Genomic DNA, 21368 nt, shown 5'->3' with positions numbered 1-21368 from the left:
TGCATAGACACTGATGGCGAATAGAGGCTACACGAAGGAAAGAACGTTTTTGGACAAGGGTTGGCGGCATCTGGGTCTCTGTCCTGACGCGGGCAACGACTAGCTGTGTGGTCCTACAAATGTCGTCAATCCTCTTCGAGTTTTATCTATGAAATCAGGGTGTTAAGGGTGCTTGGGTGGCTCCATCAGTTGAGGGTCTGGCTCTTGATTCTGGCTCAGGTCGTGGTCTCACAGTTTTTCAGATCAAAGCCTACACTGGGCTCTGTGCTGGTATCACAGAACCTGCTTGGGAGTCTTTCTCTCTGCCTCTTCCTCTCTCAAAATTAGCAAATAAACATTTTAAAAATAAAATAAATAAAATCAGAGGGTTAATTAGTTGGATACAGTAAGCATAGACAACTTCTACATTTATTCATTCAACTTTTTATTGTTTTTGAGTGCCTACCATCCAGAAGGTGTGTGCTTAATACTGAGAACACAATGATGAAAACTCATGGTCCCTGCTCTCACGGGAGCATAAGGTATTGGGTAGACTGCCACAACACACCCACTTCTAACAGTTTTTTTATTGTGCTAATATATACAAAACCTAAAAAACTACCATTTTAACCATTTTTAAATATATGGTTCCGTGGCATTAAGAGCATTCATACTGTTGTGAAACCATCACCACCAACCATCTCCACAACTTTTTCACTGTACCAACTAGACGCTCTGTACTTACTGACATGTGCTCCCTGTCCTCCCCAACCTTGGCCCCTGGCAACCACCAGGCCACTTTCTGTCTATATGAACTTGACTGCTTTAGGAAACTCATGTAGGAGCAATCACACAATATTTGTCACCAGCACATTTCATTTAGCTTAATATCATCAAGGTTCATCCACGTTGTAGCATGTCAAATTTCCTTCCTTTTTAAAGACTGAATACCATTCCATTTTATGGATATATTTTCCATATTTTATTTATCCATTAATTCACTGAACACATCTTAATAATAATTTTTAGGCTAATGCACGAAAGTACAGATAAGAAATATCTAATCTAGGTTGCCAGGTTATGGAGGAATTCCTGAGGAAAAGGCTCCTGTGTAGACTTGGCCTATAGGATAAACTAGAATCAGCCAAATACCAGAAGGGGCAAACAGGGAGTAGGCTGTGGGGAGGCAGGGGAAGAAAGTTCTAGGAAGAAAAATACAATAAACCCAAACAGTACATGCACAGTTTGAACCGACAGTGGCTCCCTTTGGTTGTGGGAGTCAGCGGGACACCAGGCTGAAAGGGGTTTACTCCCCTCCAATGGTCACTTCTATAATGCTGTTCTCTGCACAGTATTTCTGTACTATATCTCTATTTCACCAACATCGCCAGTATGGATCGATTAAATACCATCTGCTAGTTTAAGTAGAATGTTTCTGTTCACTTTCCTTTTTCAGAGCATTAATACAGAAGCACACAGACATGAACTTGAAGTGAGGCGACGGCACCATGCCCTTGCTCATTACGCTATCATATAATGGGTTGTTTCCCTGGCTGCTAAATCATGAATCCTGTGGAGGAAGGGGGTTTTCTCTGATTCATCTTTGTATCCCAGTACCTGGGACATACAGCATGTGTGTTAAATGTCTGATATAAGAATTTAATTTTTAAAGATGAGAGTATCAGAAAAAGGAAAACAAATGACTTCTCCAACCAGAGCTGATGGAAGCTCTGTTTTTTAAGGATGGGATTTTATACTCTATGGAATAGTTAACTTTAACTCTCCCAATGATATTCACATAGTTCCATAAAAAGAGATAAAAGCAAAGACAGATTTGTGCAGAAAGAACTCTGAGGCTAGAAAAATGGCCTCCAGAGGTATAAGGCACATTCAGGTCTCTAGAAGACCTTATCTTAGTGGCAGGAATATAAGCACTGTGGGCAGAAAACCAAACTGATGAGTGCCATGGGGGTACTGGCACCATCCTGAAGGAAGCCAAAAGAAAATCTCATTACTTCAGATCCCACTAATTCTGCATTTGGACACCTAGGCTGCATTCCTTAGCTCCAGAAACCCATTCTCCATAAATTATACAAAATAATTGGAATGAAGAACATCAAAGGAGGAGTTCATTCACTCATAAACATTTGTTGAATGCCAACTTTGTTCTTCCTTGTAACAAAAATAACTCATATAATCAAGGAACACTCATGCATTCTCTTTCCCTGAATTATTGCAACAGACCTTTGAAGAAGGCCAAAGTCATCCCATGTCCATCTCATAATTGAGGACACTTACACACAGAGTGGTGAAAGAACTTGTCCAAGGCTATAGAGCTTCATGTGTAGGGGGGAATATATACATACAGTGTATTCTGCTTGAAAGTCAAAGATCAGAAATTATAAATTTTAATTGTCAAGACTGTCAAGTTTTCTGGGCGACATTTATGCATACATGGGGTATTAATAGTATTGCCCTGCACATAGGCCAGAGAAAGCAGAGGACCAAGGCCATAACTGGGGTCCAGACAGTTAACAGCTTAAGAATTGATAAGCTGAGCCCTATAGGAAATCCAGTTTGAGCCAACTCTCAAAGCCCTATGGCATCATTCCAATCTAAAGGTAGAGCCAAAGGGCCATTAGACTCATTAGCATAAAATATGGTCTCTACAATTATACTGTGGCCCTATTATGACTATTCTGAGTGGATAATAAACTGAAGATGGAAGTATGTCATCTATAGCTCAATACCAAAAAGCTTGGGGCACCTGGGTGGCTCAGTCAGTTGAGCATTTGACTCTTAATTTTAGCTCAGGTCCTGATCCCAGGGTCCTGGGATCAAGTCCTGCATCAGGCTCTGTGCTGAATGTACAGCCTACTTAAGATTCTCTCTAGGGGCACCTGGGTGGCTCAGTCAGTTAAGTGGCCAGCTTCAGCTCAGGTCATGATCTCACAGTTCATGGGTTCGAGCTTCGTGTTGGGCTCTGTGCTGACAGCTCAGAGCCTGGAAGCTGCTTTGGATTCTGTGTCTTTCTCACTCTCTGACCCTTCCCTGCTCGTGCTGTCTCCCTCTGTCTCTCAAAAAGCAAAGCAAAGCAAAACAAAACAAAACAAAACAAAACAAAACAAAATTTTAAAAAAGATTCTCTTTCAGTTCCTCTCTCAAAAAAAAACCTAATTTCTAAAAAAAAAAATTAAAAAGCTTAACATACATTGTTAAAATGTCTATACTACCCAAAGCAATTTATACATTTAATGCAATCCCTATCAAAATACCATCAGCATTTTTTACAGAGCTAGAACAAATAATTCTAAAATGTGTATTGAACCATAAAAAACCCTGAATAGCCAAAGCAATCCCGAAAAAGAAAAAACAAAACTGTAGGTATCACAATTCCAGATTTCAAGCTGTATCATAAAGCTTCCATCATTAAAACAATGTGGTTTTGGCACAAAACTGGCACAAAAACAGATATATATATCAATGAAACAGAAAAGAAAATCTAGAAATGGACCCACAACTATATAGTCAAGTCATCTTCAAAAAAAGTAGATAATTTCCAATGGAAAAAAAGATAGTCTCTTCAACAAATGGTTTTGGGAAAACTGGACAGAAGTATGAAACAGGACCACTTTCTTATGATATATACAGAAATAAATTCAAAATGGATGAAAGACCTAAATGTGAGACAGGAAACCATCAAAATCCTAGAGGAGAACATAGGCAGCAACCTCTTTCACTTCAGTGATAGCTTCTTGCGAGACATGTCACCAGAGGCAAGGGAGACAAAAGCAAACACAGACTATTAGGACCTCATCAAAATAAAAAGCTTCTGCACAGGAAAGGAAAATATCAGTAAAACTAAAAGGCAGCCTGTGGAATGGGAAAAGATATTTGCAAATGACATATCTAATAAAGGGCTAGGATCCAAAATCTATAAAGAACTTATTAAACTCAACATCCAAAAAACAAGTAATCCAGGTAAGAAGTGGATAGATGATATGAATAGATACTTTTCCAAAGAAGACATCCAGATGGCTAACAGACACGAGAAGATGCTCAACATCACTTATCAGCAGAGAAATACAAATTGAAACCATGTTACCAAGGATACAGAGAAAGGGGAACCCTTTTGCAGTGCTGGTGATTTCACTCATATGTGGAATTTAAGAACAACAAAGATGAACATGGAGCGGGGGAAGAAAGAGAAAAATGAACCATGAGAGATTCTTAAAGACAGAGAACAAACTGAGGGTTGATGGGGGGGGAGGAGAGTGGGGGATGGGCTAGATGGGTGATGGGTATTAAGAAGGGCACTTGTTACAATGAGCACTTGGTGTTGTATATAAGTGATGAATCACTGAATTCTACCCCTGAAACTAATATTACAGTGTATGTTCACCAACTAGAATTTAAATAAATAGAAATTTAGAAAAAAATAAATAAATGAAAAATTTAAAAAGCTTAAAAATTTCTATTTTAAAATAAATAGTGGCAGGCTCAGTCGGTTAAGTGTCTGACTTCAGCTTGGGTCATAATCTCATGGTTTGTGGGTTCGAGCCCCACATCGGGCTCTGTGCTGCCAGCTCAGAGCCTGGAGCCTGCTTCTGATTCTGTTTTCCTTTCTCTCTGACCCTCCCCTGCTCATGCTGTCTTTCTCTCTCTCAAAAATAAAATAAAACATTAAAAATTTAAAAAACTAAAAAAAAAAAAGAATAGTGGGATGCGTGAGTGGCTCTATTAGTTAAGAGTTTGATTCTTGGTTTAGGCTCCAGTCATGATCTCATAGTTTTGTGAGTTTGAGTTCTGTATCACACTCTGTGCTGAGAGCGCGGAGCCTGCTAGGGATTCTCTCTATCCTTCTCTCTACCCCTTCCCAACTCATGATGTCTTTGTCTTTCTCAAAATAAATAAATAAACTTTAGAAAATAAAATAAGCAGTACCACACTGACAAACATATAGCAAAAACAGTATCAGTACATCTTGTAGTACAACTTTCTAGAACATAATTTTACCAAAAAAAAATATCAAGCCTTAAAAATATACATACATGTTTAACCAGTAATTCTGGAATTTAACTTAAGGAAATAATCACAGATGTATATAAAAGGACATGCCCCCAAACTGCAGGTACTAATAATATGTTGCTTATTAACTTATATTACACACATATGCTAGAAAGCTTTATAGAGATTGAAGATGTTAGAAAAAATATTTAAAGAAAATATGTAGATAAGCAAAAAAGGAGGTTACAAAGCAGCATGCACAGGGTAATTCTGGTTTTGAAAAACGTTCTGTTTGCATAAAGAGGATTGGTGGTATAGACACCAAAATATTGAATTTGTTTCTTTTTTTAACTTTTTAAAATGTTTATTTTTGAGAGACAGAGAGACAGGATGTGAGTGGAGGAGGGGCAGAGAGAAAGGGAGACAGAATCTGAAGCAGGCTCCAGGCTCTGAGCTGTCAGCACAGAGCCTGACTAGGGGCTGGAAACCACAAAATGGGAGATCATGACCTGAGCCGAAATCAGATGCTTAACCAACTGAGCATCCAGGTGCCCCTGATTTGGTTTCTAAGTGGTAGCATTTCAGATATTGTATTTTCTACTTTACAGTTTTTCTATATTTTTAAAATTTTTACAATAAATATATGCCATTTTTACAAATAGAAAAGGCATTAAATAGAAATAAGGATCAGGCTCTGTGAATTATTATGGTGTGACTATGCATCTATGCACGTGGGCAAATGTATCACACTGCACAGTCATGACATGGTACGTCTATGAACCTCCGAGTCCCAAACACCCTCCTCAGACCCATTTACAGGGAAGATGAAGTACCTTCCCTCCCAAAGTGAGGTCATGACTGTCTCGAGTTTAGACAGCTGCCAGTACAATCTTGATCTTCACATTTTTAAATCTGTAATTTCAAAATAGTCTGTGCATCTCTTAGACGTCATGAAAAATTCAGACCTCAGTCTCCGGAGGTGCAGGCATTTTGTATTTAAATATTGAGGCCATGGTTCCCTGGTAATTTTTTGCAGATTTGAAATCTCCTGATTTCCTAAACAGTTTAGGAAGTCAAATCCATTCTGGCAGGCAAATCCTTGTGCCATGTGACTGAGGCGGCTGGAGGAGGGTGAGTGCTGGTGTGATCCCAATAGAATATTGGGCGGAAGCCAGGGTACAGGCAGTGCCTATGGCTGAAATGGCTGCCTACGGTGTCTGATGTTGGTCAGCAGACTGTGAGGCCCCGGGCTCAAGTCAGAACTGTGAAGTCACTGGCCTCTGTCCTCAGTGCACAGAGCACCCCTATCCTTCTCCGCCCCCAAGGCTCATGGGCTCCATCCAGCAGAAGAGCATTAGTAACACCTACAGCTCACAGTGTGAACGTGAGGACTGAAGGAGACAGTGTGTGTAATTCACTCAGCAAGGCACACACAGCGCTCCCTCACCACCTCACAGCTCTGCTAACCGTCTCTCTCAGCCTTTGGAGCAAAGTACACTTGTCCATGTGCCAAAACCCAGGGTACCCTGCATCAAAACCCCCATGTCCTTGAAGGGCCTCCCTCCGTTAGGGAAAACGCCCTGCTCTGGCAGAGCACAGAATGGGTAGAAGGCAAGAGTTTCTGTCCCCCAGGAACGTGTAGTATTAGTATGGGGTAAACACGTAATAGGTGCTCAATAAATGTTTGTTCCTTTCCTTCCTCCCAATTTGATCTTACCTTTCCCTCAATTTGTATATTTTACTTCTTTTATAGCAAGTTTTACTTTATACCTTACATATAGCGGGGTACTTGATAATGTCCTTGGAAATGTCTATGGCAGTAGAAAAAAAGTGACTTATTTACATACATTTGAGCACTGGAGAACACAGATGAACAAGGTAAAGGCATATTAGGTTCATGGAAAAAGAAAGAAAAATGGGAGACAAGGTACCTATGCATTAGGGTCATTAATAACACTAGAAGGTGAGATTTAATATCTTGCATGCAACTTTTAACACATTTTGCATAACCTCCTATTCATTTAGAAGTTCAAGGGGCCATCAGAAGGACAGATGTGGCTTAAGTAAAATGTATTCTTTCATCAAAGCCCACAGCCAGAGTGGCTGGAGATCCCGTTTCCAGTCTCAGCCAGATGAACTGTTGATAGGATTTAGATGCCACCCACAACGGCCAAAGGTTTGAGACGGACACAGCCAGACAAGGAGGTGAATCAGAGGCCGTTAGACTTAACCGTGAGGAATTCAGTGCAATTCCACACACATCTACTGGGAGCTTACTATGTACTACAGGTGGGAGATATAAGAATGGCCCAATCACAGGCCCTCACTTCATACGCACAGTCTCGCATTTTTGTTTGTTTCTTTATTTACAATTCTCCCCACTTTTCCTATTGGCAAGCAACTGGAGAATGCAAATGTTCCTAGTCTATAGAAAAGAGTGACTATAAGATATAAAAACGTGAAGACATTAGATTCATCTTATTAATGCTACACACACACGCACACACACACACACAATCAGTGACTACAGCACAAACGATGAATAACTGAACACTGAAGTCGTTTCGCTCCAGGTACCATCTGACCATCAGTGCAAGGCTGTAACACTCACATGCCCATTTTCTTATTTTGGCCAACAGCCCGGGGCGGTAGGAATACTGTGCTGCCCAGGGCACCCTTTACTTATGGAGACATCTTGGCAATCCAAACCTCTATGTCATCTTTTACAAACAAGACATAATACCTCTATTCTGCAGGCTTGTTATCAAGATTGGCTAGTTAATTACTGCTTTCATACTTGAGAGGAGAACACTGAGCTAGGAAGAGAGGCACTGATTTATAAAGTATGAAAAGGAGATGTATATACAGCTCTGACAATGACATCCGGAACGACAGTGTGTCACTGCTGCAGTCACTGTTGTTGTTATCATTACACTGCAACCTGCACTTCTGCAGTTGAGTGACAGCTCTGATTCAGGCCTTCTCACAGCCACCCCAGAGCTCTTCCCAAGCTGCTGGTCATGCAGCCCATAGGATCTACCGTGCCCGTTTCCCCTCTCTCCCTGGGGCGCTCCCCCTGACCCAGTCTCTCATGTCCTAGGACACACATTCCCTTACTGTGCCCAGAACTATTAATGCTGCTCCGTGTGACGTGGCCCCAGAGAAGTACTCCAGGGAAGCACAAAGAACCATCACATCAGTGCTGAGCCGAATTACAGTATCACCCTTTCGATACAAACGGCTTTGGTAAGGAGTACAGTCACAGAAATGTGTTTTAAATTAAAATTTAAAAGCAATGCGTGCAAGAGAAAAACAATAAACAGACACCCCATAGAAAGCAATCAGCCATCTAAATAAAAGTGGAAACACCCAAAAGGACAGCTCTGATTTTTCAAATGTAACGACCTCTGGAATTTGCATGAGAATTTTCAGAAGTGTCTTTCTCCATTACGCAGTTGACCCTTAAAACTACAGGAAGCTCCCAGAGCATGTTAATATTTGTGATTTACAATGCACGTATGTCATAGGCCCCTGCACAAGGACAAAGAAAGTACAGTAGGGAAATGCCCTGACCTTGCTCTACTTTTTCCTTTTCCATATCACTGACTGCCTTCAGACAGAGCATATGATTTACATAACATATATTGCTTTCTCTCTGTCTCCTCACATTAGAACATAAACTCTATAAGGTAGGGACCTTCCTTCTATTCACCCACATATGCACATCCCTAAGAATATGCCTTGGCACATAGTAGGTACTCAATGAATATTTGTTGAATGAATAAATGAACAAAAACTTTAGAGTCATCCTGGTGAAGTGACCTAAGCTCCCTGAATCCCGATCACTTCATCTGTAAAATGATAATAAAATGTAACAGATGGACTGTAAGAATTTCATGAGAAAAATATATGGAAGCACTTACAACAGCTTCTGGCAATTAGTGCTCAACAAATGGCAGCAATAAGTAATATGATGCCGCAGAGCTGAATATTTATCTTCAGAGTTTCTAGCAAACACTTCTGCATCCCATCCCAAGGGTCAGCCACGGAAAGAGCAGTAAGGCAGAGCCAGAGATTACCCACTGTGCTCAGCCTGCTCTCCCATAGGGCCTCACCATGGCGTCAGAAGGAGAAAGAAGACTCCCTAGTAATCACCCAGAACAGAGCCAGCAAAGTATGGCTCATGAACTAGAAACTTATTCTGACAAATAAAGTTTTACTGGAACTCAGCCAACCTCATTTGTTTACATACTGTGTGAGGAGGCTTTCGCAGCAGGATGGCAAAACGAGATTGTTGTGAGAACCCCTATGGCCCACTATGCTTACTCTCTGGACTTTTAATAAAAAGTCTGTGGGATGACCATCAGGTACGGAAACGGAGTCCCAGAGAGCAAGGACATGACCCACACCCAAGGTCATACTGCATATTTAGGCTTTGAGACTTTGAGACCAGAGTCTCACACACCCCTTCAGAAGTCCAAAGTTAACAGGTCAAAGCTCAAAGTCTGATGACCCTTTAGTCACATGATGACAGCATGTTGACATGCATTATAACAACCCTCAACACAGTTTGATGTCCCCCACTGGAGAGCAAAAAGTGGTCACTTGCTTACCAGAGACCCTAACTATACCCGTGAAGGGGAGAAATACCAACATTAGGAACTGGAGAGAACATGGGCCTTACCATTGTGCCATACTGGGGTCAATTCTCAGCTCTGCAACTGGTTTGATATCTGGTCTTATGCAAGTCCCTGAACTTCTCTGTGCCTCAGTTTACTCATCTGTTTAATGGGAATAAGAATACTCTCTTAGTTAAGTTCTTAGGGGATTCAAAGAAAGGAGACCAAGCATGTACACATAGGTAGCACAGAAAATGTTACCTCTTTGTCTCCTTAAAGACTAAAATTGATAAAAATGATTCACTAAGGGAAAGATATTACATTTCTGAGTTTACCAAATCTGCTCAAAAACATTGATGGTCTCACTTTCCAGGGTAATAGGGACATCATTTTCCCCCGTCATGAATTATGCCCTGTCGAACTTATCTTACAGAGACAGCTTCCTGACACTACCAATTTCTAAAAATATGTTGGTTTTGAGCTATAAATTGATTCTTTATTGTGATAAATTAAAATCCAATATCATCCAACAAGACACTAAACATACGGAGAGCCAATTTTTCCCCTTAGATGTTTAGTCTCTTTGATATTAAAATGGATCTGGGCTGCTGTCAGGCACATGGGAGCCTGAACAACTGAAGGGAAAGAGCAGAGAGCATGGAGACAGTATTGAGGGAACAGACTGTAAGAGCAAAGAAAGGCAAAATTAGGAGGCAGAGGGAAGGAAGAGGACATTTCCTATTTCCTGTTTTGTGAGTTCAGAGAATGACCCTGGCAAATCCAGAGGGATATTCAGTACTAGGCGCCTTGCCTATGATTTGCTGGGAGGTTCCAGGCATCACTTCTCTTTGCATTCTAGGTTTCTTCATTTGTAAATGAGTAGGTTAGTCAACGTACAAGGGACCTTCCACCCACGACATCCTAGGACTAGGTTAACACTGGACCACGTACGGTTTTTCTGCACTCACTGCCTGCATGGTAAACTGAGCATCTTTGGTACGTAGCATCTTGGTCTCCACAATCTGACCCAGGTGATCAGCATTTCATTATAAGTTGACTTCTTAATTATCACCTTGTTCCTTCCTTCGCTCCCTTTTGTTTTACTCCTCCCTGATTGCCTTCTCTCCTTCCTTTAGTGTCCCTGTCACAGGCCAGGCTATGGGAGACCGTGCAGATGTAACAATGGATGAGACAAGGCACCTCATGTAGTGAGCAGTCTGATGGGAGCACGATGGTGTGCTATGATAAGGGTGAGCAGAGGATGCTGCAAGGGCATCACAAAAGGATTTCTTAATTCTGCTAAGAGGACATAAGAAGGTCTGTACCAAAGAAGGGACAATGCAGGTACTCTTATCATTCCCATCTTACAGATGGGTGAGAGAGGCATAAGGTCATTAAGAAAAATTGCTTTACAATCACAAAACTGGTAAGGAGTAGATCAAAAGTAGTCTGGGTCTTGACTCCATGCTCCTTCCTCTATGTCCACTCTTTCTGGTGCCGATACCACACTAGCAAGGACTGTGAGCTGTGGATTCAGAAAGACCCGATCAGAATCCTGCTCAGAGGACGGAATGCATAAAGCACTTAATGTAACGAAGAACTTGGCCCAGAGAAAGGTCTTGATAAATCTAAGTGTTGTGCTGAGCTGCTGTTGATATCACTGTTGATATTACTGGACCCTGAACTCATGAGATATTTACTGTGTGAAGAAGGGCAAAGGGAATTCTGAGTGGAGGGGCTGTCTTGGGAAAATCATGAAAGCTGGGCAGCGTGCAAGCTGGCAGTGCAGACAATGGCAAAATGGTACCCTCAGCACTCTGCGCATCCATTGATGATACTCCCAGACCTGCTACACACAGTGGGGCAGCATGTATACTGCATAATTTCCAGGGAGTGAGGCACACTACAGTCATCAAAAATGTATATACTTATTATAGCAACGTTTCCCAGCAAATGGCAATGAGTCTTAAATAAAGGCACCTTTTCCTGAATTATACAACGGCATCTTGAGAACTAAGGATGGCCTGATAGTCACTGTACCTACTTCTCTGTATTATCTACAGTAGCTTCAGGGACACAGAGTACAGTGAATAATAACTGAGGCTATAAGGGGTATGATTCAACCAAAACCCTTTGGTCCAATATTCCAGGCCTTACAGTCTAGCCCCTGCTTATCCTGGTCATCTTCTCTCTCACTGACAGCAATTATACATCCTCAGATCTGCAGCAACTGACATCTCACTCCTCCCCATGCCTACCCTCTTGCATGACTTAGGTCCTGACACCCAGGCTCAGTAAAGACTGCCTGTAATTCCCCTAGCCTGGACCCGGGTCCTCTAACATCCTCAACTTCAAATCCTGCCCCATTGTCAAGGCTCAGACCCTTTTTCCTAAATCATTCCATATATATTGTCCAGAGGGAAGAAATCATTTTTTCCCTTCAAACTCTCATGGTAATTTTCATCTTTCTCTTCCTATATTCATTATCCTTCCTTTGAGCTTTTAGTTATTTATCCACCTCTTACCTCAATGGCTGGAAGTTCCACAAAGGAAACGTTTCAGGCTGGTTCATCTCTATCCACCAAGAAGAATTCCCCCTTCACCCAATAGGCATTTGTGGAATGAATGAATGAATGAATGAATGAATGAATATATGAATCAATGAAAATGGTGGCATGGTTTAGACAAGGGTTCTTAATCTTGTCTGACCAAACACCTTCTTTTATAACAAATATTTTGTAATTCTACCTTTATTACCTGCAAATGATTATATAATCAATCTATCTACACAAAGTTTAAGCACATCAAAATGTCCTAAATTATAACTTAAATAAAAGACCTTTGAGGATAAAAATGTGAATGCAAACATATAAACGCTGTTACAACTACAATAGAATAATATAACACTGTTGTATGTTTACATTTTCTTATAATGAATAAATTTGGGTTTCTAAGTGTTCAATTTAGTATTGTTGACATTCTTTTCTTGACATGTGACATTTTTAAGGACGGGCCAAATGAGTTGAGCTGTAGTGAACATGACAGGTACACCGGAAGCTGGGTTATCACTGTCATGTGGGTAACTCGGACATGAAGAGGATTACATGGTACGGTTTTCCAAAATGATGAACAACTCTTGATGGGGTGCCTACTAAGCAAAGTACATCTTTCTTGCAGTTTAGTTGCACTTCTGGAAACTTCAGGATTTATGGATATGATACAAAAATACTTTGCTTTTGTGGAGAGTTAGGGTTTAGATCCATCTAATTATAAATAGGTGTGTTATCTACCTGAACGTCTAGTAGGACATGTGAAAGTCGTACAGCGCAGAAACACTTTTGTTATGTGTGACGGGCCTGTCCTCTGTAGAATGTCAACCATCCTTGGCTCCTAACAAATTCCTACATTACCACCCTCTGCCACAAAAGCTGTAATCATATAATGCCTATATAAAGTTCCAAAACACTCAGTACAGGGAAAGAACCAGAGAAGTGAAGAACCTCTGGACTAAAAGAAAGAAAACAAGTTCAGGCATTATAAAATGTGAATTTGAATTCAATTTTTGCTAAACATAAGGGCCTTGGGCAAGCCACATATCCTACCTGTACCTTAGTAGTCCCATCTGTAAAAGGGGTCAATAAAACCTTCCAGAACTGCTGGGCATCAAATGAGACAGGACACACAATAGCATGCTGTAATCCATACGGCCCTGCGTACGGTTAGTGTGTAAGTAGTCTTGTGAGAATTCTGGGTACTGTTCCAGTGGCTCCCGGGATAAGAGGGATGCCCCACAGACTCCCAGGTTCCAGCATCCTGCTCTACAGACCCTTTATCTTCTTCCTGGTCTCCCTCCCCAGGACGACTTTCCTTTCCTTTCCCTCAGCTGCTCTCCCCAAACCCCAGGCAAAACATCCACTTCAAATGCAAGGAGGAATAGTCCTGTTTTAATGAGATATAAATACAGTGGCATCTGGTTTTCACTAAAGAAAAAAATTATTAAATCAGCCCTGAAATTGAAATGTAACCATTGCGTTTAAAGCGCCATTTCCCCTATATCATGAGGGACAATATTCAGTCCTGGGTGAACTCCACCTCTCCCCTGCTATGCGCTAGTTGTTCTTTGCAGATTTGCTGATTTTTAATCACTAAGTCAATTTATTTTTTGTGCAGTATTACTGAGCCCCTAGTATGTGGGAGTCATTATGCTAACTAGGTAGACCACAGTGATGAACAAAAAGACATGGCCTTGCTCATCCGTATGTTTATAGAAATGCTCAATACTTATTTTCTACAGAGAAGAATGAACACATGCACCTTTCTCTTTAAGACCTTTGTGCATTTATAAGCACTATTTGTTTGGTTTTTTTTCAGTCGTCTCTAACTTACTCCTCCACTGCCAAATTACTGTGTCCTTTCCTGTGAAAATTCCTAAATGCTCTAGGCACAGCTTATTCCTAATCCCCTGAGTACTAACAACTGCATTCCCCATTGTACCTTAGCAACTGTCCGCTCACTTGTGAGCCGGGCCAAACCAGACTGCGAACACCTCAGGGGCAAGGACTACATCTCTTTCATCTTTGAATCCCCAGGAAAGAGAGCAGCATGTGGCACAGAAGAGACATCCAACCCACTCGTGCCCGAGCACAGGCTGGTTACATGCCAACGTTCTATCCACAAGGCCATCCCAGCTGCGACTGCACTCCCCGGACCTTCCCTCAGGAAAGGTCATCAGAATGAAAATGAGTAATGGTGACAATAAAACTGAGAGAATACTGAATCTGCTCTGATATGTATAAAAGAAGGCCATTTACAAAATTTCATATCGTTATGATCTGAATGCTTGTGTCCTCTCCCCCAAATCCATGGGTTGAAATTCTAACCCTCAATGTGATGGTGTGAGGAGGTAGGACCTTTGGGAGGGGATGAGGTGATGGGAGGGGAACCCTCAGGAATGATGATAGAGGCTCTAGAAGGCATCCTGACCACTTCCACCATGTGAGGATACGCAGCAAAAAGGCACCATCTCTGAGGAAATGGGCTCTCCCCAGACACTGACTTTGCCTGGGCCATCATACTGGGCTCTCAGCCTCCAGAACTGTGAGGAATAAATGTTCGCTATTTATAAGCCATCTCCTTTATGGTATTTTTGTTCTAACAGCCGAAACAGACTAAGACAGTATGTTATTATTAGTGCTAGCTCACCAATATCAAGGACTCTGGACCAGACAGCCTGGGTTTGAATCTCAGTTCTGCTACTTATTGATTGTGTGACTTAATTTGGATCTCAGTTTTCTCAACTGAACAATGGTGATAACAATGGCACCTACTGCACAGACCTACTGTAATGTATCTCGAATGGCACACATTATAGTTCCAAATCAGTGCTGGTTAAACCAAGTGAACGAGTGAGTATGGCAACAAGCTGTAACATCATCTTGAAAAGTTGACGCAGACGACTGACCTCTGTCTGGAGAAACAGATGTATTGTCAGGGTCCTGCAATATTTATGATTTTTTTAGGGCATGAAATTATAATAATTCTATGGAATAAAACTGTTAATCGGGAGAGAAAATTCATGAGTTTCTATGGAAAGACAGAAGATTTGAAATGAAAAGATTTGTTCTGAGTCTACAGCCAAGTCAGAGACACTCCCCAAATCTGTTTCCTTATCTTCAAAATGAAGCTGACATCACTCCTGCCTTCGTATCCACTGGTTTGATCTGAGGACTTAGTAATGCGGACATGGAACCACTTCTACTCCGCACCTGCGGCTGTGTCTACGATTACCGATAACAACGTGTTTATTACGTATGACATTTCCTGCATTCTCACTTATCCCTTTGACACATTATCAATACTGAGATATCTGAAAATATGAACAGCTTTTCAGTATTGATTTATTCCCTGCAACATGCTAATAATAAAACAGAATGTACTTGTATACGGATTGGGATCAAGAACCCTTTTGAAATTCGAGACAAGGTGTAAATTGCTGCAAAGGGTCTCTGTAATTGGGATCAAAACATTTTTGACAGCTTTTGGATTTTAAAATTCTAGCTATTGTCACGTTCTGCAAATGTTTCTTTATTTGGTTTGAAAAAAAATGCAGTCGAGCTTGAGCAGGAATACTTTGGATATGATAAACAACTAAAATTTGTCATTCCAAATGACAAAAAAATAAAACCCAGTTTTCCACTTTGTTGATATGTAGGACAAAATACTTCACTTAAACTCTTATCCTGCACAATTCGGCTGGTCCCATGCTGGGCAACAACAAAGGTTTAGTAAACCATGCCTGTTCATAATCTCCAAAGGAGTTTGAAAAACCTCATTTATCTGAAGATAAATCACATCAACAGGGATGACTTTAAGGAAGAAGGAGATTTTTTTCTTTTTTCTTCTTTTTAGATAGAAGAGAGAGAGCAAGTGCCAGTGGGGAGAGTAGCAGAGGGAGAGGTAGAGAGGTAGAGGGGAGAGGGAGAGAAAGAGAGAAGGAGAGAGAATCATAAGCAGGCTCCATGCTGAACATGGGCTATGGGGCTCAGGGACTTGATCCTGGGACTCTGGGATCATGACATGAATTAAAATCAAGAGTGAGATGCTCAAGTGACTTTGTCCAACACTTCATCCTCTACTTGACAATTTCCCCATCTTATGCCTGTTGCTTGAATACCCTCTAAGTGATGGTGAACTCACCAGCACAGAAGGTGGTCCATCTAACTGACTGGGAGAAAACTCCTCTTTCTCAGAAAACAAAACTGCTTCATCGAAAGTTCTAAAGGTCTTTGGTTCGACTTATTGGGTCACACAGAACACGTCAGCTCCTTCTATTATACAACTCTTTGGAGAGATGAATACTATTAATATGGCGTGTCTTGCTCCATACAGTCTGTGCTTCAGGCTTTAACACATTCAATCCTTTCTACTAGTTTTCCTTAGACTTGTGTGGCGGTGTATTAAGAAGGCTGCAGAAACCAGATGCTATGGGAGCCTAATGTGAATCAAACAGAACTGGAGTGACGTAAGCCAGACAGAAAACATTTAGCTCCCCTTCCCCCTGATTCTCCAACAAGAATCTGACATTTTTACCACAAAGTCAAATGACTTTGGCCTGAAATAATGATTTTACTGCTGTTCTCTTTCATGTCCAGCTGAAGAATCAAAACTAGCATTACAGAGTTTGGTAGTATCTTTCTTTGGGGCCAGTCTAGCCACCCTTGACTGAGGATTTAGATCTAGGTCAAGAATATAAATTACCTCTCCTCACTAGTTAAAATTTAGTGATTGGGATTTTAATGATCTGGTCATAGCTTATGTGATGCCCCAAAACATGGCCCCTGGACAAGATGAAACATCCAATACTCTGCCTCACTCCTGCCCCTTTGGTTATGCCAGCTGTCATGGTAGCAGGCAGATTGGAACTGGGAAAAGACTAGAGATGATGACATACTATTAGGACATAGAAATCTCTTGGTTAGGCTTGATCCACATGACTTGTCTCCCTCTAATAATGATGCTAAGGGATTGGTGACATCTCTCAAGTTTCTAAAGCCTGCAGCTCTCTAACTCTTGTGTGTCACCTGGGACCCTATGCAGCTACACCTGTGTTGAGAAGTCTCAGCTCAACATATTTTCTATTCGTCCAATTGTCTTGCCTGCCCTCTGTCTGGTTTAATTCACTCCCCACTTGCCTGTACTCTTTGACTTGCCTATGTCCTTTTTCAAGTGTGAGGTTCAAACCTGAGCATAGCTCTTCAAATAATAGTCTACCCAGGAGAAGAAAAATCTTCCCTGGGTACAGAAGTCATACTCTTTTTGAGCCTGGGAGGCTTTCATTAGGCTCTTAATCTTCCTGCAGTCAAGCTTCTTTACTACCTGTTCCTGTGCCCTCATTCTAAACTCCCTTCTCCCAAGGCATCCACAGGTAAGCTCATCTTTCTCTTTAAAAAAATTTTTTTAATTGATTTTTGAGAGAGAGAAACCACATAAACAGGGGAGGGCCAGAGAGAGAGAGGGAGATATAGATTCCGAGGCAGGCTCCAGGCTCTGAGCTAGCTGTCAGCACAGAGCCAGAAGCGGGGCTCAAACCTAAAAAACCATGAGATCATGACCTGAGCAGAAACCGGACGCTTAACCAACTGAGCCACCCAGGCGCCCCTCACCTTTTTCTTTAATACAGAGGTCAACTGCCCTGATACTGACTGGGTCCAACAGAAGGCTAAATCCCACTTCCGTCTCCTACATGCTGGATAACTTGGGAAAGTCACTTATTCTGAGAGATAACAGGCATCAAGGTTAAACACTCATGCACCAAACTGCCTGAGTTCTAATCCTGTCTCCACCAACACTGACTGTCAATATATTACTCAATACTTTTCTCTCCTCAGCATCTTCAACTACGAAACAGAGAAAATAATGCTATCTACTTACGGGGCTATTGTGAGAATTAAATGAATCGGTCCTTACAAAGGGTTTACAACAATCCCTGCCACATATTATGTGCTGGGTGAAGTAGCTTTTATTATTATTTTCCCATAATACCGCTGTGAGGGCAAACTTGAATAATGTATGTAAGGTGACTAATATGCACTTAGTATACAGTAGGCAACCTGAAAAGGGGACTTAGTATCACTAGTTATTTTTTATAGGAAAGATTTACCATTATAAGCATTTCTCAGGGTACAGTTCAGTGGCGTAAAGTACAGTCACGCTGCTGTGTGGCCTCCCCGGCCATCCGTCACGAGCACTGGTTTCTTCTTCCCAAACTAACTCTGTACTTGCTGAACATGATCTCTTCATCACGTACTGCCCTCCTTGTGGGCCCTAACAACCACCATTCTCCTTTCTGTCTCTATGAAGTTCATTTCTCTAGATATGTCAACGTAATCCATGCCCTCAAGGAAATGCCTACTTTCTGCCTAGATATTTGTCTCAGAATTCAAGACCCCAAGATAAACGCAATATGATCCTACTAATAAGGCTTAGTTCCCTTTCTATAGTATCTTCAAATTTCATTCATGGACTGGGAGGTGTCCGAACTTGCTGCTTCTTCCTGTGGGAGAGCATTCCACTGGACACATGCACCACATTCTGTTTGTCGATGGACCCTGGGTGGCTTCCTCCATTCGGCTGCTGTGAATGATGCTGCTGTGAACGTGGGTGTACAAACATCTGTTCTACTGCTCATTACTCAGAAGTAACTTTTCTTCAAAACCCACTTTTACTGTTGAATTATCCTCCTCCCATCCTACAGTATCCTAATAGGAGTCAGGATGAAGGGGAGGAAATGATAATGCAAAATGACCCAGACAAAGTAACATGGCTAGTCGAGTTTGGTTTATACAATGCTTGAAAATTAGTGACATGCATAGGAGGTGATCTATGTAAAGGTGTTTCATAAGCTGTAAAAAAGCGGAATGAATAAAAGGAAAAAAAAACCATGTCCATTTGACATTTGCTTTCTGGACAAAACAGGTCACAGGACGTTTTTGTTTTTTCTCTTACTGCCAAAGAACAAGAACCATCAACGTCAGGAAGCCCCAGGGATGAATGTGAGGGCTGACTCCTGCCGGGGGCTGAGGAAAACGCACACTGCCTCTTTGGTATGTTCAACAAAGCTATCAGCGCTTACATTTCCTGGTCACGCAGTGACAGATTTGTCTAAGACTGAGACCTCGTTCATTCTCTTTGATTACAGCAATTGCAAGGTGGCGCAGGTTAAACTCAAGAGAGTCTGGATGCTTTGACCAAGTCAAAAGACATTCATGGGTCTCCCTCCAGGATGCAGGTCATTAAAGCTGCCAACACATAGAGAAATTTAACGTAAACTGTCACATGACCTACCCCTCTTCAAAGCCCATCAATCTCCCATTAGATTACCAGGACTGTGTGACACTTTTATAGCAATCACACCCTAAGAAACACTGTGCAGTCACACTGCGGCCAACTCAGGGAAGAGCCTCCCTTTGATGGACGATCACAGTTGATCAAGTTTGTCAGTCGCTTTATGTGTTTTTATGCTTGTTTGACATTCCTGCCCAGAGAGTAGAGGCTTTTAAGGGCACATCTGTCAATGGATTCAATTTCACAATGCCATGTGATTCTTTTACTTACCCCTGTCTTCTCATCAAAGATTTTGATACCTCCAAAGGAGATGGTTAAAAAGATTTTCTGTTTGTGTTCTCCTTTGGAACGTGCGCCAGCAACAACGCCCTGTTGAAAGGAAGGACATTGCTTTTAGTTGACTGTTTTCACTTGAAGATTCCCTCCGGTCCCAAAGGCATGTCAGATACTATCAACTGATGCCACCAATCACGCATACTCCTCTCTCTTAGCCCTTTCCATGCTTCCTCACCTAATGTGCATGCTTCTTCTTGACGTTTTAGGGTAATACTTAACCTAACATGGTATCTAACATTGGATAAAACACATACCTGAACACATGACTACCCACGATCTATAGGATGCCTACTTTGTGCCTGGATATTTGGCTCAGAATTCAAAACCCCTAGACAAACACAGTATGATCCTGCTATTAATAATATTTTGCTGGGCTTCATATTGGATATGGTTTTAATCTTTTTAATTTATTTTTTAATGTTTATTTATTTTTGAGAAAGAGAGAGAAATAGAGTGCAAGCTGGAGAGGGGCAGAGAGAGCAGGAGACACAAAATCCCACAACAGGCTCCAGGCTCTGAGCTGTCAGCACAGAGCCTGATGCACGGCTGATCATGACCTGAGCTGAAGTCAGGCATTTAACCAACTGAGCCACCCAATCCAAGTGCCCCTGGTTTTAATGTTTTCAATAAAGATGAGTCACAGAATATATTCTTAAATGTGATTTTATTTTTATGCTTCTGAAAAAAGTTTTCATAGGAATCAATATTAGAGATTAGAAAGAAAATACAAAAAAATAAAATCCACTGCCAGACTGCACATCTCATTTCTGTTTAGAAAAACATGATCATCATAGTTATGTGCTTATGGTTTGCCATTTTAACCACACACATTTTCTTTTTCCTCTACACGTTTTTGTAGGAAAGAGCTACCAAATGCATTTATCAATACACCTGTTTTCCCACTTTTCCAAATTTTTTGCATGTATATGAGTCAAGGAGATGGTAACTATCATAAAAGGCAGGAGGTTACTCTGCTCCTTGCTCTATCCCTGGTGCCCAGGATAGTCCCTGGAGGGAAGAGGCACCCAATAAATTACTGTGAGATGAATGTACTATCCAGAGTTCTCCCAAAGTGGGTAAGATGCAAGTTAAGAGTGAAGACACTTGCTTTTTAAACTAGCTTCTGTGGAGGCCAGTGACAGGTAAGCAGGGGCTTCATATTAAGGTACAACTCAGAGGGTAAGTACATTTCAAGGGCTTTACCCTCGGGGTGGGGGAGTTCCTAGCCCTGCATTAGGAGTTTTGAAGGCTTTAGTTACTTCATTACTATTAGCTTACCCTGAATGCAAGTTTAAGCCCGACTATCAGCAGTTCTAGTTGTGGGCTTTTCCGTTTAAAACAGTAATGATTTCATGTTTCCAGGAGGTAAAAGTCATTTCTGTGGTAATCAGAATGGCACATCCGGAACCTCAGTGAGGGAACCTGCGGTGTTAGTAACAGGGGTGACTAGGAGGCATGGTGACGAGGCGTCCCCCTGAGGCTGTCCCGGTGTCCTCCTTGTGGGCACCAGAAATGTTCTGTGCCCTCTGAATAGCTGGGTTATGCTTCTGATTCTCTGTGATCCTGGACAAATTACTTTATGCT

The 21368-nt window shown here is 41.5% G+C and overlaps 1 protein-coding gene across 1 annotated transcript in view; it reads right to left on the bottom strand.

The window, feature by feature from the left end:
* The window catches only part of DAB1 (DAB adaptor protein 1), a 350013-nt gene that overhangs the window by 117755 nt on the left and 210890 nt on the right, over positions 1-21368 (bottom strand). Inside the window, exon 5 of the mRNA XM_029948917.1 lies at positions 19719-19817. Within this exon, the coding sequence (XP_029804777.1) occupies positions 19719-19817 (99 nt within the window). The remainder of the gene's footprint in view (positions 1-19718; positions 19818-21368) is intronic.

Source organism: Suricata suricatta, chromosome 8 (genome assembly GCF_006229205.1).
Source record: "Suricata suricatta isolate VVHF042 chromosome 8, meerkat_22Aug2017_6uvM2_HiC, whole genome shotgun sequence".
In the NCBI taxonomy this organism is placed as follows: Eukaryota; Metazoa; Chordata; class Mammalia; order Carnivora; family Herpestidae; genus Suricata; species Suricata suricatta.
This window is presented reverse-complemented; position numbering and strand designations above follow the sequence as displayed.